This window comes from Brienomyrus brachyistius, chromosome 16 (assembly GCF_023856365.1).
Source record: "Brienomyrus brachyistius isolate T26 chromosome 16, BBRACH_0.4, whole genome shotgun sequence".
NCBI classification, from domain to species: Eukaryota; Metazoa; Chordata; class Actinopteri; order Osteoglossiformes; family Mormyridae; genus Brienomyrus; species Brienomyrus brachyistius.
The window spans coordinates 17,385,041-17,410,365 of record NC_064548.1 but is presented as its reverse complement, the minus strand read 5'-3'; the positions used below and the strand labels follow the sequence as shown (position 1 = coordinate 17,410,365).

Genomic DNA, 25,325 nt, shown 5'->3' with positions numbered 1-25,325 from the left:
AAAGTGGGTTTTTGCAGTTTGCTAATGTTGATAACACTAATAACAGATGATTCATGGTTAAATTTCATGCTAAAGAGTGAGAGAGAGTTGTGAAAGAAGTTTAAAACGCTCTTTCGGTTTTTTAAAAATAGTTTTATAGATTGTTTTTAGAGAGACTGGCGAACAGTACAGCCTATAAAAGAGAACGTGGACACGCCCTATTTTCCTGATCCAAAGCAAATAGCGGCAGTTTTGGCTGGATCAGGTGTAGTATGATCTAAGGACCTTGTCCTTGTGAGGAAATGCTGCTGTGTGGCAGCGCTCGTCTCCGCTTTTATGCTCTTCAACTCGTTGCACCAGTTTAGATATTTGATAGTAACAAGGCTAACAAGTTTCCCGTTTTAATTTAGAACATCTTTTCCAGAACAGTAACTGGCATCCTTTACTGAAAGCCCTACTAACAGAAGACCTTTCTCTCTTGGTATGTATATAAATTCCAGGGAGAATGTAGTGAATGCAGATTCTTTTGAAATTTCGATATTAGAGTCAGTCATGTATGGGTATTTCGGAATTGGTACTTTTAAAAAGCACCCCTTCAGTACTGAGTGTACAGTGCATTCATATTCTCTGTATGAATCCCTGTACTTTGAAAGGGTAGAGTACTTCATTTGGACATTTGACAGTCATGATTCAGCAGTAAATGAAACCAAAATAAAATAAAAAATTTTTATTACCTTACTACAACAAATTGTTACAGCCATATCAAGCCTTAGTAACGTTTGCATGCATGAAAATAACTTTTCTATACCTGCTTGTCCTATGCATGGTCACGAGGGTCTGCAACCTTACCCGGAAGCTATGGGCACAAGGCGGGGAATAACTCAGGATGGTGCGCCAACCCATCACAGGACACACTCACTATTCTCACCGATGGACAATTTGGCAATTGAAGATTCACCATTTGCACTATAAGGGGAAACTGGAGAACCCAGAGGAAACCCCGTGATGACACTGGGCGAACATGCAAACCCCATTCCCCTAGGCAGAGACTCAAACCCTGCTCTCCAGAGGTAACTGCAAGCCGCTGTGCAGCCCCCAATAAAAATACTTTGATGCACAAATGTGAACAATGTAAGAGGCTGTGAGAGAGGTTCACTTTGGATAAAAGGCTCTATCCGACTAATATAACAATAATTCTTGGCACAAATCTGAGGTGAGTGTGTGCAGTGATCTCACACTGGGGACAGAAAGGATAAAGCAGGGGTTTCCAGTTTTATCCGCAAAGGGCTGGTGTGTATGCAGGTTTTGGGGTAAGCTGTAGGTCAGGTGTTCAAACCCAGGTGTGAGGACTCTTCAGCCAATCAAAACTTGCATACACACCTGCCCTTTGTGGAAAAGATTGGACACCCCTGGGATAGAGCAATAGGCTGCGAGGTGGTCTCTCTCTAAGGGCAGGGTAAGCGAATGAAGCTGTAATGCTTCAAACATTTAAGGTCAGACTGTGATGTTCCCTCGCTTGGCGTTGGGTCGGCAGACAACTGGTCTGTGCAGCAATGAAGATCCTAGCGGTTAGCATAGCGGTTAACATTTGTGTTAAAGGTCTGGGAGATGGGGCAGTTTTCTAAATGGATTGGGAATGACCGTTTTCCCAATTCCTTTGAAATATAGTGCGTAGGGTGTAGCAACCATGAATTTCTACTTGATTATAAATCCATGAAGGGGATTGTGTACCCCTGAGTCCGGTGGGACTTGTGACTGGAATTTAGGGGAACGGAGGATTTGAACCTCACGGAAAGCAGCTTCTTCATGCTGGGAAGTGGTGTTTATCACAAAAGGAAAGATACGATGTGTGTTTCCGTGGCCTCAGCTAGGAATCAAGTGGTTGGAAACTCCAAACAAATGAAAAATGACACATGCTGATTTCCAGTTGCCATTTTTGGTCAAGAAACCAGGAGTTGCAGTTCAGCTTTTCTCTGTACCACTTGAATCGTGCTGATTTTTGTGTTGGCCCAGACATGCTGCGTACCTGCTGCATGCTGTGACTAAAACCAAAACCATATTCCATGAGAATACATACAGTATGACTTAACTGTTCTGTTCAGTGTTTCCAACAGATGTCATTAGAGCTGTTTTAGGGGAACTTCAGCCTCCCGCAAACAAATAAATGCTAATTGGCTTAAACTGTGTTCTCAAGGGGAGTCGACGATAAGAGAAGCCCTGCATTGAGTTGGGCTGATCTTGAGTTATATTATGGTGGCCTGAATAATCTGATCCTCAGTCTGACTGTGAGATTAGACAGATTTGCTGCTTCCGACAAAGCCGGGGTCTGACTTCTGTCAATTTTCCGCTAACCCTCCCTCCCTCATCCAAGCAGGCTTTGGCGAATCCCTTTATTATACCTGGAATAAGCAAAGACCCTCAGTATTAGAGGACATAACTGCGTAGCCTTAACATGTGTGATATTGTAATACCAGCATTGGCCCAAATGAGGAGTACAGGTCACATGACACTTGAACGACACTTAAACACTTTGCATGCTTTTCACTGACCATGCATTGTACAGAATTCGTTAATGACCTTAAGTGGCTTAAATAACTCACTTTAGACTAAACAGTTCATTGGGAATTAAAGATACTGGTTCTGCCAGCTGCCTTGATCCACTGCATCTCTGGGCAGTGAGGATTTTGAATCTGATGGCGCAAGAAGTAGATCCTGGTGATACAAGCAGTCTAGTTCATATAGTGTGTTGAGGATGACAGAATTTTTCAGAGAATTTTTCAACATCTAGTAATAGTAATGTCTGTTAGGTACTGGCAAATGTGACTATTGCGCATAATCATTATGCCTATTATATTGGCATGTCGATACCTTGTTGCTGTTAGATTGTTATTTGGGATGCCTTGTGGGGGCGTGTGCATTTCAGGATATAATATCATCTTGCATATACTAATGGAATTAATTCTCACTCATCTGTGGTTGTAGATTTTAGTGAAAATGTGTGCACACCTTCCACAGACCTGTGTATCGGTCTATCCTGTGCCTTTTCGTATTTATTGTTCATATTTTGAAGGATTTAGTACAATGGTCTTGGTTTTTCATTTTTCATTTTTCATTTTTTTCATAAAATACTATGAAGTTTGTTTATAATTTCTCAGGATGTGTTTTGCATCTGCATTAATCAAACTATTTCTTACACAGTATCAACCTGGTCCCCAAAATTTACAGCAGCTGCCAGAACTTTCATACCCAGGTGCCTTATACTGTAGCTGGGAGAGAGATTTCGTCTGGGGGGATTAGCAACATGGATGACTTAGAGTTCTTCCTTTTTGTCACAATAGATTTCCAATGTCGATAAAACAAGTGATTTAAGGAAGGAGATTGCTCTCCATTGAAACAGGAACCTTACATCTGAATAGGCAGAATAAATTTTAACCTTTTTTTCTCATGATGAATGATGGTCTTCTGAAATGCCACCATACCTATCAAACAGTAGTAGAACAAAAGTATGTTTTTAATTAAATAAAAAGCTATGAAATATATAAATAAACATACCCTTCTTGACTGAAAGAATGTTTCTGTGTTAAGATGTATGAAATGTTTTGGTTAGAGAAGACATTTAAATAAACTGTGACAGAATAATACAGTACACGACAATAAATCTTACTCCACAGTGAAATATGACTTGCCAAGTTTTCCAAAGCAAACCCTGATGTAGTTGTAACAATCTACACATTTGGATTACCATGATAGTATAAAGATAGAGATAAAACTCAGACGTTGTGAAACAAAAAAAGTGTTTAATGAAGGCAAGCAGTATGCTGTACTGTAATCTGTGTAATGCAAGTACAATTTTTTTTTTTTGTACCGATCATTAATCGATCCTTTATTGTCCCCGTGGGGAAAGGGTGAGTTTTATTAAAATGGGACACCTTCTGAAAATTTGTTTTCTGGAAAAATCATCTACCCTGCGTCATGCCCATTGCTTCCGGGATAGGCTCCGGACCCCCCGCGACCCAGTAGGATAAGCGGTTTGGAAAATGGATGGATGGATGGAAAAATCATCTAAGTGTCTTGAATCTGAACTTGACACCATTCTAAATGCATTAATGCCCCTTGAATACTATATAGAAGAGAAAATCAAGTATTACTAAACACGTATATTAACTGCAAAGTTTAGCTGTTCCATTTTGCCAGGTGTCCCATTTTCACAACACTCACCCTGTGTGACTGTGAAGAAGATTCTGTTAACACCTGCACCACATCCACCCTTTATTCGCTATGACTAGTTAAAGCAACCCGCTCAATGTCAGTGGCCTATAAGGACGCAGAACTAGTGTGGCTAAGGTTACTGTACATTTCTGTTAAGTATCACACTTAATAAAGTGCTGTGTTTGCAGGGTGATTCCATCTGAGGAGCATTTCCTGCATCTAAGCTTCTTTAATGGGTTTAGCAAAGAGGATTAGAGAAAGAGAGAGAGGCGGGGGGGGGGGGGGGGGGGAATACTGGGCCCATCTGCGCACCTGAGCTGGGAGCTGAACCCAGCATCCATCGCAGCCACCTTCCAGTTATTAATGAGGATCTCCTCTGGAGTACAATTAGTAACGGTGTTACCAAACATTCCAGGCTATGAGATCCAGGTCAACTGGACCAATGCTGATGGTTATTTATCATCTAACAAGTAACTGAATGCACATCACTGTTAAAGAAATACTTGAAAATCCCACTGCAGGAAAATGGATTTTACACTCAAATGCTCTTTTTGCGTCCTTGTTCTGTTTCTTATGGCAGGGCATTTACGTTCAGGTATGTACTTACAAGTGCGGTGACGTGTTTGATTTGCTTTGCACTGAGACTTTTTATAATGTGATTTCCTGACTTTTTCAGGTTTTGCCCATGGCTTCTCCCAAGACGACGACCTTCTACTGAAACGAAGCGGTAGAACGAAAGAAATGAAGAGTGAAGCGAAGAGTCAGCTGAGTTCTCGGAAAAGCGTCCAAACGCTGCTTCGCAGAGGCGTCATTTCCAGGCAAAAGCGCGACGCGATGTTTCCCAGTGGAGTTAAACCTTGTGTGCAGGAGAGTCTGCGGCAAGCTCTTGAAAACCATCTGCATTATTTTCGTCTGCGAGGTAGGCTACTGGACTGATATTTAGGCTACCTAATAACATTGGTAGGGCAAGTTGCAAAAAAAAATGTTAATTTTGCGTTGTGGCATTTCAATCACATGCTGTAAGCTCGCATAAAAGGTACAGTTCATTGCTGTATCCTTAGGCCTTATTAAATTATGCTAATGAGACCCTTAATGTTTGGAGAACGCTGAACAGGCGTGTAGGCTGATGCTCCATCTGCACGACATTCCTCCCGGTAAGTTCTCCTGGCATAAGACTGGATGAGTTGACTGTGTTCTTTCTCCGATTATGTTCCAGTGTGCCAGGAGACAGTGTGGGAGGCCTTTAAGATCTTTTGGGACCGCCTGCCGGAGCAGAGTGAATACAACCTCTGGATAAGCATCTGCCTGGAAGGGACTCTCAGCACGTTTGATATTGGAGCCAACTTCAGTGAATCAGAAGAGCATATATCCCTGGCGCAAAGGGTGAGTAGAGGGGTATGTCTGAGCCGATACACACAACTCAAGATGTGACATGCCAAATTACCTTAAAGCCTGGATTAAAGTAATCAAACTTTGTTTGAGAAACAGTGACAAATGACACAGTTCCAGTTACAAGTGAGGATTATAAATAATTTCATGCTAATGCTATAATGTCCCTTACTAGTTGGATATCGCTTGATTTTAAGGCATCGCTCCTCTTTTTCAGAGAATATCAGTGAATGCAACATTTCGGTAAGATTTCTGCTTGCATTTACTATGCTTCTTGCTTGGTATGAACACTGGGCAAATTCGTGGTCCTCAGGCCTAAGGAACATATGTAGCCTGTTATGAAGACTGAATAGCTTGTTTTGCTTATGCAGGTTATTTAGAAATACCAAATACTGTGAATATAATGTCCCTAGCACTGCAAATGTCTTCAGGAGTCATTATGGATTTACCTGTTCTACCTCAGACATATAGTGTACATTGTATACTCACCCCCCACTGGGATGAATGTAATCTTGCATTGCTTATACCCTCCTCTACCTCAAGCCACCCACCTGGACCTGCCTGCTCACAGATGCCCATATGCAAGTTCTTGTACACAAAGGAGCATCCAGAGCTGTTTTACCTGCAGTCTTTTATTCACCCTAACTTTGCTTGTTTCTCTTCTGCAGTTCTGAGGTCACTGAGGAGCCACAATCCACAAGCACCATCCAGGAAGGTGTGTATGTGCTGCTTGCGTAAAAGGAATTGAGCTTAGTTGATAGCACCATTCATGTCTTTTATGATCAAGTTTTATATGTGTAATATTAAAACTGTTTGCGTAATGATTCCATGTTCTATGTACTTTTCTCATCTGTTTTTTTTTTACCACTTGCAGATGAAAACATACAAGCGGCAGTCGCTGTCACCAAAGAGATTAGCACAAAAGCTACCTTAGGAGCTGGACCAGAAGGTGCCCCAAATGACACGTTGGGGTTCACTGTGGAGAGTGGTGTGGTGGTTACACAAGATGTCATACCAAATGGTCCTCTGGAACTTGGCATTGAAATTACACCAGATGGAACTGGAACCAACTCAGAGGAGATGCCTGTTAGGGTCGTCTCCCAAAGTAGTCTGGTCATGTCCTCTGAGGTTATTCCTGACGTCACCATGGAGGTTTCTCCAGAGGTCATCCCCGAAAAAACTGTAGGGGTGACCCAAAAATTCTTCTCTGAGGTCCCTGAGATGAACACCCAAAAGGATGTCACATCTGAAGGGACGTGGGAAGCCGTTGTGATGCAGAACATCACTACTGAAGCCACACAGAATGCCGTGGCTGCAATGAAGTTTGGAGCAGTCATCGCAACTCCAGGAATGACTGTCAAAGATGTGACTGTCGGTCCAGAAAGTGTTATAGAGGATGAAAACATGGTAAGGGCTTTGGGGAATATGGATATAAATGTTATCAGTCACTCACTGAAAATAGTTAAAAGGCTGAATTTAAGTGACATGAAGAAAAAAATGGGATTAGGACACAGATGTGCATAACCCTATTGAGTAGTAGTGTACATGCATCTCAGTTCATGCGAGTGTGACGTATCCCCTCGGTGTTCAGATCACTAATGAGATTGACGGCATCGCCAGCAAGCCAGCGCAGCGCCGAGAGGAGCAGCTGGTGGAGCTCAGCGTCCAGCTGAAGGGGGAGAGCTACGACGATGCTCTGAGAGATCCTTCAAGCTCCGAGTACCGCCTCCTGGCTCAGCAGTTTGCTGAGAAGGTGGGACACTACCGGTCATCTTCTCAGCTATAGTTTAATGATCCTTGTTATCACTTTCTCTTTTCTCACTCTTTTACCTTGCCTCTCTTCCTCCTCCTCGTCCACTTTTCCAAGCGTATCGCCTACTCACTTCTCTCGTAAGCTCTTAAGCATATTATTACCATTTTCCCCATGGTTTTGCCAAGCAAGGACCAGGCTGGATATATTTGTTTTTCCATTACATTCAGGACCTTGGGCTGGAGCTTTGACTGTAAGGTTACGATAGTTTTAAAAAAAACTGACTTCCTTATCATTATTTGTTGTTGTAACTCTAATTTTATGAGGCAGCATCTAAGTACTGTAACAAAGACTAGCGTACATCTATCTTCTAGCTATTTACCCGCTTTTGAGTTGCAGGGGGGTGCCTGGAGACTATCCCAGGTGAATGGCTGGGATGCCATTCTATTGGAGAACACACGCACAGTCTAAATATAGCCTAAGTCAATGTCTTTGAGAAACCAGAGGAAATCCACTTGACAAAAGGAGAATATGCCAACTTCACATATACACGGAGGAGGTCTGGAGGTTTGAGGCAATGGTACCACCCACATAACCATCAGACCACCATTTGTCCACTAGCACAGTGTTTCCCCAGCTTCCGGTAGCAAAAACATGGACCAGCCGTGCATCCCCGAGGAATGGGTCGAGAGATGGGAGGGAGCAAAAATGTGGACTGTCTGGCAGGGACCTCGGAGGGAGCAAAAACGTGGACTGTCTGGCAGGGAGCTCGGAGGGAGCAAAAATGTGGACTGTCTGGCAGGGACCTCGGAGGGAGCAAAAATGTGGACTGTCTGGCAGGGACCTCGGAGGGAGCAAAAACGTGGACTGTGGCAGGGACCTCGGAGGGAGCAAAAATGTGGACTGTCTGGCAGGGACCTCAGAGAGAGCAAAAATTGGACTGTCTGGCAGGGACCTCGGAGGGAGAAAAAACGTGGACTGTCTGTGGGTCCGGGAGGACCGCATTGGGAAACACTGTACTAGCAGTATTACTTAGAAGTAGCCTAACTAGTGTGTTTCATTGGCTTACTAGACGTTGGCCTTTCTCACAGCCCATGTAAAACTAAAATAACAAAATACTTTTTTATTTCTGAGGAAAATTTTTCCTGACAACTTTAGGTCCCATAGAACAAATCTGTCAAAACAGTAAGAAATGATGGGATTTATGAACTCAATACTCTGTATTTTGCATTTACAATATTTACTGAAAACAGATGTTCTGTGCAGGTACGTTTATAAAAAACAGTCTGAAAAACAACATATCTGCACTTGATATTATAACTAACACTGAGTGAGATATTAAGATGGCTTTGCAGGGAGGTAGCCAGCCCTGAGCTAAATGATTCTTGGTATATCACTGGGCTGAAATTTCATGGTAGTATGAAGTGGTAAATGGTAGTAATGGAAAAACAAACCTTTGCAGTATATTATTGCACAGGTCAACAATGCAAAAACAACATCACTCACAGAAGTTAAAAAGTCAGTTGTAATGCAGGCAGATCTTTTTGAACGTCGTATATGCTATTATTCACAAATCACAGAGAGCAATGAATCACCGTCCTTTTAAGTCTGAGGACAGTGGGCTGGAGACTTTTCCATTGCTGGACAAGGGCCTCCATTTCTGGCAGCTGCACATCCCAAGGTTTTCCCGAGAAGGGTCTGAATGCAGCTTTATGTAAGAAACACTCACACATCTGGAGCACTAGGCCAGGAAACACTGCCGGTGTGAGTCAGTTGTCCCTGTCGGAATGGCAGGAGGACTCCCAGCCCGATCCAGTCACATGTATGATGGCGAGACCAGACCGCAGGAGGTCCCCTTATTTTCTGACCTTACCACAGATGGGCTGACAGCTGCTGAAAAACAAGAATCACTCAAGGATGGGGCCCGAAGCCTTATGTTCCTATTCCACATGGCGAACGGACAGCCGAGAGCACGAAACAGGCACTTAATAAAACAGAAGGACACATATTTGCCAAAAATAAAACTAATGAGTTCTTGGACGTTTCCCTTTTCCTTCTCATTTTTTTTTCTCTTCATGTTGTAGATTGAAGATGCTTTTGAAAAGCTGCCTGGTTTTAAAGAAATCTACATACTTGAATTCAGGTAAGTTCTGGTGCTGGGACAACTGTTCAAAACATGTAGCCAAAACTTACAGAAAATCACGAACGGAAGTACGTGTACAAGAGTTTTATTTCAGAATTAATTGAATTAATTTAAGGTGCTCAAATAAATGCATTTTATTTTTTATTTCATACAGGAAACAGAAGAATTACAGAGGGTGAGCATCTAATACCTACGTCTGATTGGGCTGATTTCAGTCTCTGCTGGACTTTGCTTAATGGGAACATGGTCTGCATTTGTGCAATCTAATAAATGCCACCCATGTTGCCTCTGTTCCCAGAAGGTCTTGTTATGAAATCTGAATTGGGCTTGTTAATCTGGATATGCACTGTTGGGTGCTCAGTTTACATTTGGTATTCACTGTGCTGGACCAGATGAGTTACCCATTAGTCACGTCACAGATTTCCAGTAATGCTGATACTTTAGGTAACCTCATATTCTAGTTTTCTGCCAGTCACAATTTAGCATACGAGTCACATGATTAGTGATGATGTTCCCACTTCCTGTCAATCACCACTGAGCATACAGGTCACATGATCAGTGATGATGCTCCCACTTCCTGTCAATCACCATTGAGCATACAGATCACATGATCAGTGATGACATTCCTGTTTCCTGTCAGTGACCTCACCGCACTCATACCATGAATGGAGGAAAAAAAATCTCTAATGGGGCAGAGGCTGGAAGGACTTATCTGTTTTCTATCCTGTCCAGCACTACTGCTGCCAAGTCCCTCTTCTAGTCATTTAATCATGGACCCTCCAGGCACACGCTATGGCGAACGCATTTTGTAAGCTCGGTGGTGCTTGTACACCACCTGTGCTTTCAACTGTGTTTATATAGGAGTGTAAAGCTGCCTCATAAAATATTCTGTTCTGCCTGGTCTTTTGTGGTGGCTGGCTTTAATAATACAGGTGAGAGAAAGGCAAAACTCATCTGACCATACTTTCATGAAGGTGTTTAACGTTAACGCGGTTTATTTAGATGGTCAGATGGTCGTGTCCTGTAGGGATGTGGCTTAGCTGGGCTCTTCTTCGTGGCTGTTGGGCAGGAGAGACGTTGTGATGGTCCACTATGCCATCACCCTGGATGTCAGCTTTGGGGACATCGGCGACGAGACCACAGACTACGACGACCTACTATCAAATTCGGTGGAGAAGTCGTACCCCGAGCTGGATGAGCACCCCGCAGTGTTCCACACTGTGATAGATTTCCGCAACTACGTCGCAGAGGCCCTGTACAAGGAGAACCTAATTGGAAACAGCCTGCTAGATGTGGATGCGTCCTCACTGCAGCTGGAGAGTGGTACGTGCCCGTCTGTGTGGAACACATGCTGTGTAGAGATCAGTGCTAACAACGGCTAAAGGTGGAAGGTGAATGTAATTGATGGCATATAAACTCACATTTAGCTTTAGAAACTGGCCTAGTTTACTTTTTGTGGAGGAGAGATTAAGTATTTGTCCAGTATTGTAGTTCATTAGCTGAAACAGCCAGTTTTTAATCTGGATAATTCCAGTAAAAATAAGCCAAGAAAGCAGGATTTTTGTTTACCTAATGAGTGCTGTGGTATATGAACTGGTACTGATTCTTTAAATTTAATTTAATTTTTCTATTTTCTAGTTCTTCAGCTATGCGCTGTTGAGACGAGGTCATGTTGGGAAAACCATACACCTCAGCTACTTATTGCTAATTAACAGTGATGTAAGGAAACTTTAATGAAATTTGCAATTGGATAGTAAGTTAATTGCATTCAGTATGATTAAGAGTGTCAGAGTAACAACTGGGTCTTCATGAATAGATGTTTTGGGATTTGCATGCAGATTGAACCATAATCACCTAGTAATATCAAAATGACTGAAATTATCTTACTTTATCTGTGCTTGTTTTAAAGTGAAGGATTTCGGGATTTTACCCAAAACACATTTTTTTTTATTGAAAGGATATAAGAGAATCTAGTTGTGTGCTTTGTGTTGTTATTGGGGTGAAAAAATTATACTCTCTGTACTTTATCTTATTTAAAACACTAAATGCACACAATTTAACAGTCAAGTACACAGACACACATATATGAAGCGGCATGCATTTACTCCAAATACAGTGTGTTCAAAAGTGTTTTCAAAAGAAAGAAAAATAAAAATGTCTCTATTTGTTCATTAGCTTCATATTGCACTCAAATACAGAGAAATTCTGTAATTTTACCGGGGCCTTTGGAAGAAAAGCAGCTCCACAGCCTCACAGATCCAGTGCCACGCTTCACAAGTAGGGATCAGGTTCCTTCTTCATGACCCTGACTTATTTTACGCCAAACCCACCTCTGGTGTTTGTTGCAAAAGAGTGCAATTTTGTTTCATCTGACCACAAAACCCGCTTCCAATCAAAATTCCAGTCATGTTCGGCAAACTCTTGTGTTTGTTGTTTGACGTCAGCACAGCATTTTGGCAAGTTGGCCAGATAGTTTGTAGGCATGGAGGTGGTGTCTAATTGTAGTTTTGGAGACTTGGTAACCATAGTATGCAATTGTCCAATTGTGATCCTTGTAGAAGATTTCCCTCTCGAACTGTCTTCTTCATTTTGTGTAGAAGCAAAACAAGACTCTGTTTGCCCCTTGGCAGATTCATGACTGGTGCAGTTGTTTGAAAACTTCAAATTATTGCTCTAATAGCTTTTTTATAGTCATTGCCTGATTTATGTAGGTCAGTGTCCTGCTATTTGATTTGTGCATCCTCTGGTCTTTTTCATGTTGATGTTTGTCAACTGCTGTTTATGCCTCAGTGGAACAGGAAGCCATGCATCACCACTGCAGAGTTTCTAAAAAAATTAAGCATAAAATATGAATGTGAACATATGGTAATTATATTTCATTCGTAAGAAAGTTCCAATCATTGTGACGAAAAAAAAATGTAAGTTTTCTTTGATTCGTTTCCCCTCACTGAAAAGTTAGATTTCTCTCATAAATAGAATGGAAGATCAAACTAATAAACAATAGAGACTTTTTTGCTCATTTTCATCAAAGGTGCCAATTCAATTCAATTCAATTTTATTTATATAGCACTTTTAACAACAGTCATTGTCACAAAGCACTTTACATATACTGTTACTGCCCCGAACCCCCACCAAGCAAGCCTGAGACGACAGTAGCAAGGAGAAACTCCCTCTAGCAGGAACCTTGAGAGGAACCTAGGCTCGGAAGGGGACCCCATCCTCCTCTGGGCGACCGAGTGTCAGGGACTGTATTCAGCTTCCTTACCTTTTCAGCTAGAACTTAACTTGTGTTCCACTGGAAACTTAGCACAGAGATTCGTTACTGAATCCATAAGTAGAGTATGTTATTAAAGACGTTCATCCATTATATCAATGCTAATGATATGAATTGTATCTCGTGTGTGAAACATGTTGCTTAATGACATGTCCTTGTGTCTGATCTCCTTTCACTCTTATTTACAGTTAGGACTGTGTTCTCTGGTGCATCTAGACCAACTGGTGGACCAGTCAGCTCCAATGACTTCATGGTGAGAGATGGGGCATCCCCAGCCAACATGATTCCACCTTGATATGTGCTGGTAGCTACAAAACCAAAGGCCTTTCTGTGTTCTGTTGCATCATCCAGAAATAGCCATTAAAAGGCTGACCGTTGAAAGAAAATGTCATATTTTAAATTCAAAAACACAATTAATGCATATTTTGATGATATTGCAGTTGATTTCATTGAATAGCTTGTCCTATAGTAATTAGATTAAAATGAGTGTAGGCAGCCCCCTGGTTTAATACCATTTGACTTACAGACAACTCATACTGACGAATGGATTAGCATAAAGCCTATAATATTAAAAATATGATTTAAGTACAATGGTTTGTAATTACAAAGGCATGTGCTACTTTGTGACGCTCATTAAAACATTACTTGGCTTCAGCAGTTTCTTGGCTCGAGATACAGTATGGTATGTAATTACTTTATCATAACTGTATCATCATCATAACATATACTCTGTGCTGATTTCATGTAAAGGTAATCACACATGAACTGGCATTGTGTAGCGTAGAATATATTTGTGTATTTGTGTGTTGAAGTTGATCTTTATAAATACATATGGCGGAATTTTACACCTGTAAGTCAATGTTCTTTGTCGGCATAAATGTGTTATTCCGTATTTACTTGCATTTGATTAAAGGTAACTTTACTTCATTCAGGCAGAGAAAAGACAGTCCTAACTAATCCAGCTCTGTGATACCTTTCCTTGTATAAAAAGCCTCTGCATTAAAATTTTTGCAAAAATGCACTTGTCACAATCTGTCATCATCACTTGTAACAAAGCTGTGTGCCTTTTACATTACTCATTACTGTTATAGCATTGTGATTTCTATTGGTAGTCAGCAAACATTCCCTTAATATACATCCTTTGTGGAAAAACACTGGCCTCCAATTGTATGCTTGTTCCTGGCCCTTGATATCAATCAGCTCTCGAGTGCATGAATGCAACAGTTTACAAATGAAAATTTTTTACAAATGTCATATATGATGCATATAAATACAGCCAAATAAAAGACAAAATACTGTAGAAACACATGCACAACACAAAAACACAATATTATGGAGATTAAATATTAAATTATTGTTTTGTAGAGTTACACAGCTGTGCATCTATAACAACATCTTCCTCTTTGGTGTCCCAGGACTTGGTACTTGCAGCTGAGCACTCAGCAGACATGCCCAGGCAGGAGCTCAACAGCAACAATGTACTAGTCAGTGGTTTCGGAAAGGATAACTTCCTTTTTGACCACATGGACTTTTCTGACATAAAGACGGGCTCTCTGGACTCCCGGACAAATGGAGTCATTGTTTCAGAGGAGAACCCCAATCAGCTCCCTCGACATTTTTTTGATACGCTGCTTGACGTGAAAGCATGCTACATCAGTTCTGTGCGAGATGCTAACAGTGAGCAGCTCTTGGTCTGTGCAATAAATGAAGCAAGCATGCACACAAACACATTCAACACACTACTATGCATTGATAAAAATATATGACCTGACCACTTCATAAAACTAAAAGGGACCTTCACCTAATATTCAGTATTTCCTATGCTGTAGTTTCTATTGGAGTGAAGGATACTTATTTAGTTCTATTTTTGGAAAAAAAAATAAAAACGGAATTTTCCTTCCTTCATTGGGCATAAACAACACGGAACTGAAATTTCACTCAGACGTTACGGCGAAATATTATGAAAAACTATAATTTTATGTACATGCTTAACTAATAAAAATATTCGGGTAAAATTCCATTCTGACTTTATAAGTGTGTAACAGGACGGTCTACTATGTTTCTATGGAAGCTAAAAGGCAACGTAATTTTTTATCATAATTTCTGGATGCTGTTTTTAGAAAGGGGTGGTATTGAAGAAGAGGGAGCCCTTCTCGGCCCGACAGAGATCAGCACTGATGGCTCTGTGATCAGTATAGCGGAGCCTGAAGTTAGCCCTGCTGTTGATTCCCTCGTTCCCCTGATGGTATCTCCTGGTATGAAAAGTAACAGAACACAGAAAAAGCACACTGGACGTTGGCCTTGGATCAGGCTCCTCTGAAGGTGAACGTAAGGCCAGCTCATGCTTTTCCATGACTGTCAGTGTGGGACTCGAGGACTCCAGAGAGCCTATTGTGAACAATAATTCATCACCTGAGCATAACAGAGAGTCAATAGAGGAGAAAGGAATCTTCATGGAATCTCCATAAGTTTTTGACAGTTGGACGTCTGTCTTAAAGGAAAATTTTGACTCCGCAATGCAAACGGTTGTTATAATTCAAGAACCTGATCAAGACGAGACATCAGACCACACGTTTTTTGAGTGAAATCCAGATGAGCCCAACAGTTACCACTCAGCCTGACTTCATGGGCACCAGTCGGTCTCCTGTGGCACTGACTTCAGAAACATTAGCAGTGGAGCCCTCCATGCCGTCTGTGGAAGCCTCTGGTATGTACCCTAAACACTACATGAAGGTGCCATCCATCACCAGCATGCCAACTCCTGCTTCAGAAGCAACATGTGCCGGCTTAGATTTCACAAATGTAGTCGGCATAGAAAATTCATTGGATGCCCCAGAAAGCTTATTGAGGATGGAGTCCCTATTCCCTGCCAGCTATACCCCGTCTAAATCAAGTGGGAATGGACACATCCGTGTAGCTGAAGATGAAGTCCATCTGGTGATGACAAACAGGCAGCCGGGCATAGAAGTGCTGAACATTCCGTTGTCCACTCCATTTTCCCTGGAAAGAGAGTCTCCTTCCAGACAAATGTCTGAAGAATCTGGCGAATTCCCTCTTGAGGGATCAGCCCATTTACTGTCATTCCCAAAGGTGTTTACTGCATCTCCATATTTACCAGACAAGAAAACTGAGATTTCTTTTTTTGGTGATATCGCTAGTTTTGAAAGTGATTATCACTTCTCTTCTGATGATCTGCTGGAGGGCATTCCTGAAGCACCAGAAGAGGAGCTCCGTGGGAGACATGCCCTACTAGAAACACATCTACTCACCACCGGCATGTATAATACTGATATAAATCCATTTTATCAACCAACACTCAGGTCTAACACTGAATTGCTAGACAATGAATAACCAATTGATGCAAAAACAGTGGGGAACAACATCGTAGCAGAACCTGTTGCCTTAAATCCTACACCACATATTGGATCATTTGATTACATGAGTCAGCCGAAAACTGATACATATGAGCTAGACATCTCCAGTTCTGCTGATTCGGATGCATCCTTCCAAGTACTTGAGTATGATGGTGAATACTCATCCGGGACTGCCCAAAGAAATGACACGGTCAGCATCTCTGAGCCAAATACTATGGGACAGTCACTAACAGTGTTCTTCAGCCTCAGGGTCATAAACATGATGTTCTCCGAACTTCTGTTTAACAAGAGCTCATCTGAGTACAAAGCTTTAGAGCAGAGCTTCCGTGAATTGGTAAAGTATGTTGCAGATATTTATTAGTTTATCTTTTAAATGGGTGTCACTTGTCAACCCTCAAAACAATGTTTTCCACTGTTTCACAGCTTGTACCTTACCTGCAATCCAATCTTAGCCACTTTCAAGACCTCGAGACCCTCAACTTCAGGAATGGCAGTGTTTTGGTTAATAGTAGAATGAAATTTGCCAGACCGGTGCCTCAAGGCATCAGCAATGCTGTTCATCTCATCCTGGTGGAACTGTAACACTGCCTATCAGACAATGAACCTTGCCATTGATAAATCATCATTGGCTGTGGAGTCAGGTACAAACATTACCAATGAATGAATGAATCAATCAATCAATCAATCAATCAATCTATCAATCTATCAATCTATTTATCTCTGTCTGTCTGTCTATGTATCTGTCTTATTTGTTAGTTGGTTTGTTTGTTCATTCATTTACAGCCAATGAAAGATCACAGACCATATGGCTCAATTTCCAAAGGGGGAGCCTGAGATCTTCTGTACATGAAGACTATTCTTGTCATGTATTCTTCATAGCAGTAAATGTCTATGGACAGCATTATGATTTAACCAATCGATACCTTTTAAAAACCAAAAAAAAACCAACTTTTTTTTTTTCCTTGAAAAGGTTTAGAAATACATGCGGATATGTTGTTTATTATTGAGTAGTAATTTTAAATGCTTTCAAAATGTCATGAAACCGTGAACATACTTTAAAGAATTCGTTATGGTGACTCTAAGTGTGGAAGGCCTAAGTATTTCAGAAATGTTCCCACATCTTCGGCCCAGATGGGACTATCCATGAAAAAGCAGCCAAGTGTTTCAGTTTGAGGTGGAGCTGGTGATGAATGATGGTTAAATTTACTGAATGAAAACATCACTGGAGTTTCACTGAGATGAAGCTTAGCTTCCGGGTCACGTAAGTCTGAAGCAGGTCTGGGTTTATCTGAGGGGAGTAAAATCCCAGCTTCGCCTTGTCAGCAGGCGGCATTTTTAATGATTATTTTCATCTCTCATGAAAGCTACAGTAATAACTGTAACCTGTTGCATTGTATCTTTGCCTTTTTGAAAATACATACAGATTTCAATAGAATTGGTGCATTTTTCATGTTTAACTTGCATGTTTGTTATCAATTCAACCAAAACATCTTTGGACAGAAATGTGTTCATCTTCATTGATTTGAAGATTAAGCTTTTTTTTTATTCTTATTTTCATGGTCTCATGGCTTAGTAAAAATAACTCTCTGGGACACACGTTAACCAGCGACGGTTCGTTGCTCAGGTCTGCACTACATTCTGTTAGCACTGTTGCCTCACAACTCTGGGACCCAGGTTCAAGTCCACCTGGGTCACATGTGAGCGGAGTTTGCATGTTCTCCCCATGTCGTCGTGGGGTTTCCTCCGGGTACTCCGGTTTCCCCCCACAGTCCAAAAACATGCTGAGGCTAATTGGACTTGCTAAAATTGCCCGTAGGTGTGTGTGTGTGAGAGTGAATGGTGTGTGAGTGTGCCCTGCGATGGGCTGGCCCCCCACCCTGGGTTGTTCCCTGCCTCATGCCCGTTGCTTCCGGGATAGGCTCCGGACCCCCCGCGACCCAGTAGGATAAGCAGTTTGGAAAATGGATGGATGAATTTTGTGTGGTGTTTGAAGCTCCTCATGGTTTTGGGGCCAAACATTTCTGTGTCTGCACCTGCTTGAACTAAGCGTTAATCACACCCGTCATCTGGTTTCCCGTAAAAATAAAAAAGGAATTACGAAGATAATTTGCACGGAGACTGATAAGCTGCTTGATCCAATGCTGCATGTCGTTGACTGACAGGTGAAGAGGCAAACCCCTGCAAGTTCCAGATGTGCAATGAATTCTCCAGATGTGTGGTGAACCAGTGATCAGGTGAGCCGGAGTGCGTTTGCGATGCCGGCTACTTCAGTTTGGATGGTCTGCCCTGCCAGAGTATCTGCGAGCTTCAGAAGGACTTCTGCTTCAATGACAGGAGGTGTGACATCATTCCTGGCCAGGGGGCTGTCTGTAGGTAGGCACGGGGGCCTGTTTACCTAACCTGCTTTCTCTAATCGTGGGTCATTGTGGAGGAGTCTCATTAGAGGTAGCATTTGTAAACCATCCATCCATCCATCCATCCATCCATCCATCCATCCATCTTTTCACTGCTTATCCTGCTAAAGGTTTTTGGGGATTTGTTAACTAATTAAATGAAATTTTATTGCACACAAGAAAGCAAGTTGTAAAATAAAACTGTCTGGGTTTCAGGTTTGATTGGTTGTGAAAATCTGGTTTCCATTTTCTGCCGAACATATAAATTTAGGAGATTAATTACACGCTTTAAGAGTAAATAATTCGTTAATGTCCGCATGTCTATAACACGACTGAGGCAGCTGTCTGTTATACTAGGTTTTATAAGCACACTGGGATCCAAGAGTCTGTGACATTTTTATATGTTAAGAAGAATGAGAGATGTCAGTACAATGTATTGATACTTGGACACGGATGGTGCGTGTGTGACAGTATAGTGTGGACCGTGCTGATGCCCCGCCCCTTTTGTCCAGGTGCCGGATGTGGGGGAGCTGGTGGTCCTGGGATAAGCACTGTGAGGAATACATGTTAGAGCCCCTGGTGGTGGGAATCGCCATCGTCTCCATGTTCGGGCTCCTGCTGCCTGCCTCCACCCTCATTTTCTTCCTGGCTCAGACGCTGCGTCACCAGTATGAAAAGATGGAGGTGGAGGACCCCCACAGGTGAGAACATGTGTCACGTTCACAGGAAATACACGTTTAGGGGTTCATTCCTGCTCATGAAGACCTTTTCTTGTACCCTTGGCCACCGACTTGGCAAAATTTCTGAACAGTGACAGAAATAAAATAATATCCATATTTTATTCTTGCTTTGTCTTCAAATAAAGTTTTTAGTGGAAAGGATTGATGAGTCTAGTGGCCTCCTGCCCTCACAGACTATCGTATGACATGAATGATGGATAAGATGCTTACTCCAGCTGTAAGCTGTACCCTTATGTAATGTCATTTATTCGAGCCGTCTGGGTTTGGCATTCACATGACTTACTACTGTTTGTATGCTCTAACTACGACTTTCTTATGACCTGAATAACTTTTAATTCTGCTGCACACCAAGTACCTTAACAGCTGTAAATTGATACATGTTAAGGTTACTGTTATGTAATGGGAGGGTGTCATGAAAAGGGTGATGACTGACTGACCTGAACTTTTTTCATCTGCTGCACTTTTTTCGTTGTGGCACCCTGGCAGATTGCTGGGGCACGTATGTCATTTGTCTGTGTGTAAACGTGTGTTTTGCTGCCCTTACATCCTTACCATCGCTCTTTCATACTGTGGTATCCGGACTTTGTGTCACGGAGCAGTGCTTTTTCTCTCCACTCGCAGGGAGGGCATGTTATCCATTTATGGGCTCATGAAGTATAACCCTGCGTATGAGAGTGACATTGGCACAGGGGGCAGCCACTACTACCCGAACTTTTATGAGCACTGTGAAGTCCTTGTTCCGGTTAACCCCACTGGCTGTGAAGTCCCTGTTCAGGTAAGCCTGCTGACTGTGAAGTCCCTATTCAGGTAACCCCACTGGCTGTGAAGTCCCTGTTCAGGAGCTGCGTAAAGAGCCTGTTAAGCCCCATACTGCAGAAATGTGAATGGAAGGTTCTAACTCGTTCGGCATAATCCTATGCCATAGAACACCTATTATCTTCAAGTTTTTACTCCTTGTCTAGAAAAGTATTACAGATTGGGTGTGTGTATATATTGATTGATTTGTGCTTGATTCATTTGTGATTGTGGGCACAGAATTGTACCATATTCAAGTACATACAAGTGGACAGAAAACCAACAGCAATAATATAGCAGTCATTCATTCAACAGAAATGCACCACACAGTTCTCGGAATCTGCCTGCACAGTGAAGGCCCTGACCTTTTTCCCTTCTGTTCTTGTAGGAGTTTCCTGTACACCATTCCTTAACCTCTGTGTTCTCCTCATCCCTGCAGAAAATTCAGGGTCAGATACTCAAGATGTACACTATGGACTGCCAGTTTGTAGTGCCAGGAGTGAGTCTGATGTCACAGTGAAATAACGGGACTTTGAGGAATGGGGGCGGGGGGGCTGCAGGGTCAGACTGATTGACGTATTTCACCTGCCAGGAGGCTACAAACAAGTAGGTACAGTATGTGGTTCCATAGGTTAGGACCCTGTGCCTATGATCAGAAGGTTGCTGGTTCAGATATCACGGTTGGCAGAATAGTTTCACAAATCCCGTGAGCACAATCCTTCACTTCAGCTTCTCCAGGGACAGCCTTGCCCTGCTTTATCAATTGTATATTACTTTGGATGAAAAAGTTAATGTAAAGATATAGACCAAAGGTAAAGTGTCAGCCTTGATATATATCTCCTCTCTCTTTACCCGGACTAGAAAATATGTGTCTGTTTTTCCATTCTCTACTCCTGCTGCCTGTGCAGAAACCGAAAAGAATAAAATACCAAAAGAAAATTAGGGGTAAAGGCATTTAGGCCTAAGGTTATTTAGGGATAATAATAGGATGGACCTGAAGTTCTGAAATGATGCGGTGATGGTTGGAGCAGGACCACGGACCATTGCATTATGCAGTAAATAGCAAAACAAATGTTTAAATATTTAAATATCAGAACATGTATTCAATTCCAGAGATTTATTACGTTTCAGAGTTGCCCACCAATCTCTTGGCACCGGTTGGTTGTCCTCTCTTTGTTTCAGTTTTAGGGTCCAAGAACAGGTTCGGTACAGGGCTGGCATGATTTGGGAGGGCAGGCAGAAATTTTGGTCGGGCATAAACCTTGTTTTCTGACCTATTCCCATTCACGGAAAAATCATTCTTTATAGTTTTACATATTTTATTTTTACAGCATTTTCTGGGAGATTTATATGACCAAACTAGCCAAGCGGAACTGAAATAAAAGGGTTTTTTTTTGTGATCGGTTGAACACACCTAGGAGGGGCCCAATGAAAATGTCACTGATATGTGTGTCACCTTGAAACATCCCTTCCTTAGACCCCGTCGTGTCCAAAAAGGAGAAACTCGATTGCCTTTAGCCATTCATATCGTTTATATTCTGGACACATAGCACTCCAGGCGAAAATATCACTAACCCCAGACCTGAGGTTAATTTCCCCACCAGCTGTAAACAATGAAAGGGAAAAGCCGTACCTGAAACCAGCACAGACAGATTTGGGTAAAGTTCTGAAGGAGACGCTTCCGAACTCGGAACAAAGACCCAAAAGTGAGTCCAACTAGAAACCCAGATGATTTTGGGAGTGGACGGACTTTGAACTGAGGAGAAGGAGCAGAGAGACGGGAAGACAAGGGCGTTATTTATGTTCGTATTGTGACCCACCTGAAGTGGTCAAGTATTTGGTTCCTCAGGTTGCGTCTGAGGGAACCAATTGACCAATAGACCAAAGAGTGAGGCCTTCTTGTTTCCTTACAGGACCCTGAGTGTGCGAGGAGAGAGCAGTCCCTCGGAGGCCCACCGCAAACAGCTTTTATAAGCGTGAGCCACAAGGTATTTTGTTTTTTCGTTAGAAGTCTTATTAGTATCTCCTCGTGTGACTGTTTCTCGTTAGCATGTTATGGCATAAGGAGCGAACCAACTCAGGAAAGTCCATTAAATTCAGTTTACTCTGCCTTTCATTTGGTCATCACTCATGTGAAACATGTTCTGGACTATTCGTATAATAAGAAAGTTTCAGCTAAATGCAAATATTACAATCGTAACAGCTTGATTCATTTACACTGTTGAATTCCATTGTTTTCTTCGTGCCAAGATGTCAACCTGTTTGCTGCAGTGAAACAATCATCTTAATTACTACCAACCTGTTTACACTAACGCCACAGTCCGAGCTGGATATTCTGTACAACTTAATTCATTCCACAAGAGCACGGGGGACAGTGACGGGATGGGGGAGCACTTTCTTAAACATCACCATCTCCCTCTTCAGTGGCACTTATAAAGGGCCTTGTGATTTTTAAACTTAAAATTTATCTTTGAAATAGTATCGAGCAATTCTGAAAGTGAAGGATATTTAGTTTAATTTTGATTCTTACTTTTTCATCTAGATATCAAGAATTTTTTTTTTTTACAGTCAGTAGTTTATTTTCACAAAGCTTCAGTGAGTCATTCGACCATGTTCCACACTGTACATGTCTGTGAAATTCATCCGCCTGATGTCTGGGACTTTGGTTCATGTTGTTCCCAGTTGAAGGATGGGGAACTAGTGCCCTGAGCAACCCCTCCACACACTAAATACTTTGTTACTGTGTTGTCAGTGCCTTTCCTGAGTCCTCATTTGTCCACTAAAGTTATGGGGCAATCAAACCTTGTTCCTATGGGTGACCCTAAAAATGGAGACGTTTGTCGTGCCTCGGGGTACCGACAAGCGAAATAATATATGATCATGGACTGGAGTTGTAATGCTTGCTAAATTCTGATTGTAACATTCAAAATTCTGGCAGTCCCTGGGTTAAGAATGTCCTACTTATGGATAACTCCTATTTACGAACGGACTGCCGCGAAGCCTATTATATTGAAATTTGGGTTAAATAAAATGGTTCGTAATAATGAATACATGCACTCCTTTGTGGTGCTAACGAAAAGATTCAGCAGTTCGTCGGCTTGGGGTACAGTGCAGTACTGTATGTAGGTACTTTTATTAACATTATTCTAATTATTATTATTATCACTATTAGTATGTACTGTTACATTATTATTGTTCCAACTTACCTACAAATCTGACTTAAAGACAGACTTAGGGAGCAGATTTTGTTCGTAACCTGGGGACAGCCTGTGGTTATCATTAATAACTGTCGAAGTAAATTATTTAATGTGGTGTGATATACGATATAATTCTGCTGTTATCTGCAGCTGTGAAAATGAGGAAACCATCACACGACGAATGTCCGTTGGAAATTTTCTTTCGACGTGATTAATTGCTTTGATTATTGTCATTATTACTTGTCTTGCATTAATGAGCTGAATGGCCATTAGCTTTTTCGCTGTGGTTTTGGAAGCTGAATTGCAAAGCAAAAAGCATAAACACAACATCTCCCTCATTCCGGCGTTTGCCAGATGTTGAAGTCTGTTCACCACTGGATGTTCATGGCTGGCAGATCTGGTGCAGGTCCAACTTTCTGTCTTGCAAACCTGCCATGTGTTTCTCTTGTTTTCGGTGTCAGTTTACATCTTACAAATGCAGACAAAAGCGATGATGAAAGAAGCCAAATAATCAGACGCCCTTTGAATTAAAACATTTGTGCTTTCCCTTGTCTGCACAATCTCAATCTGGAAGCTGTCCACCAGGAAACGGTTCGTTTGTTTATTTGAGGTGAATGATTATTGCTGAGCTCTGCCTCTCCTCAGGAAGGTGAATATCATGGTTTAAGAAAAAAGGTCCAAAGGGCCTCGTTTCAGCCACTCCCGACTTGTGAATGTTAGCTCTCTCATGTTTTTGGAACGTGCGCATGTTAACATTTTGACATATGAATGGAACTTCTTAATGTGAAAATGTGCAGAGATATCCGAACCCCATGTGTTATCATACATCATAATCCATGTTTTAGCCTGTTGACAATATATGTCCTTCAACGAGACCTTTCATATCATCCGTAAAGCAGATGTTCACTGTGAGATCTGATGTATTTCATATATGTGGCCCTTTCCCTTGTACATTAAAAACATTCTTACGTTACTTTTTACTGCCTTTTCTTAATGGTCTCTTATTTAATACATTGTTTTATTAAAGAGTCACCAAGTTCTAGATGAACATTGTTTTTTTTTTTTCTGAAAGATAAACACTTGAGCAAGAATGTTGCAGGTCAGTCAGTAAACATGCTAATGGGACAATTTATAGGTTAGTGCCACTCAAAGCCCTTGTATCCATAGGCTAACTTCACCAATTTCATCTATTTTCACGTTGTCCCGGACCCATGCACGTCAATCTGCCTGCAGCACAGATGGGTGATCACACGGCATGATGGCCCTGGGCAATTTCCCATCTTGCCTTTCCCTGGATTCATCCCTGAGGTCAGTAAAAGGACATTTGAAGTCATTCCTGAAGAAATACTAATATTAATACTAATGTCTGTCACATTTCACTCATCTGTTGATATGTGTAACCTATTACGTTTTAATTCTTCATTAACTTACAGTAAATTCTTTCCTAATTTCTGCAAGCGATCCACATTCATGAATCTGAATTGTTGGCTGCACTGTGGAGAAATGGAGGAGAAGAGTCGGCCTCTTGTAAACCTACGCTCACTTACTGATCTCGCTCTGGCTGCTGTTATGTTAACCCTTCAGGCAACGCTTACAACTGCAGATGTTTGTTAAAGCAGCTGCATTAGAATAACATTTAATTTGAGTCCAAGCTGACCCCCCACCCGTTCCACCTGCCAGAATCTCAATGCCTCAGTGACAGCGTAATATACGTTTGGCCAGTCATGGATACCGGATTTTTAAGCCTCATGTAGAACATACTGTCCATCACAGAAGACAAGATGACCTCAGTCAAGTTGGACCACACAGCTTGAAAGGGAAGATACCTTATCTGTCACACTTAAAAAGCCCACCCCTAAGCCATCGCTCTTATACATGCACATTTTTGTGTGTTACAGGCAATTATACGGTAAAGCGAAAAGCATTTTGCCGCCTGTTTTCTTCTTGGAAACTGATTCTGAATCTGGAAAGCCATGTAGTTTTCCAACTTATACTCTATAGTCTGAGTAAGTAATGGTACAGATTACTGCTATCCTTTTACATAGAATTTGGCAGAAGTGATGCAACTTGAGTGCCAAGGAC

General features: G+C 41.7%; 1 protein-coding gene across 1 annotated transcript; it reads left to right on the top strand.

Moving 5' to 3' along the window:
* Window positions 1-39: 39 nt before the first annotated feature.
* Window positions 40-19,993, top strand: impg2a (interphotoreceptor matrix proteoglycan 2a). The gene is given in 16 exon segments (XM_048979946.1): window positions 40-1,049; window positions 4,865-5,107; window positions 5,405-5,571; window positions 5,795-5,820; window positions 6,246-6,292; window positions 6,452-6,984; window positions 7,169-7,330; window positions 9,412-9,470; window positions 9,625-9,645; window positions 10,540-10,793; window positions 12,933-13,035; window positions 16,299-16,452; window positions 16,542-16,696; window positions 16,698-16,759; window positions 18,281-18,491; window positions 19,024-19,993. Coding segments are annotated over 15 exon segments (2,325 nt in total). The 5' UTR covers window positions 40-1,049; window positions 4,865-4,929; the 3' UTR covers window positions 19,217-19,993.
* Window positions 19,994-25,325: the final 5,332 nt, after the last annotated feature.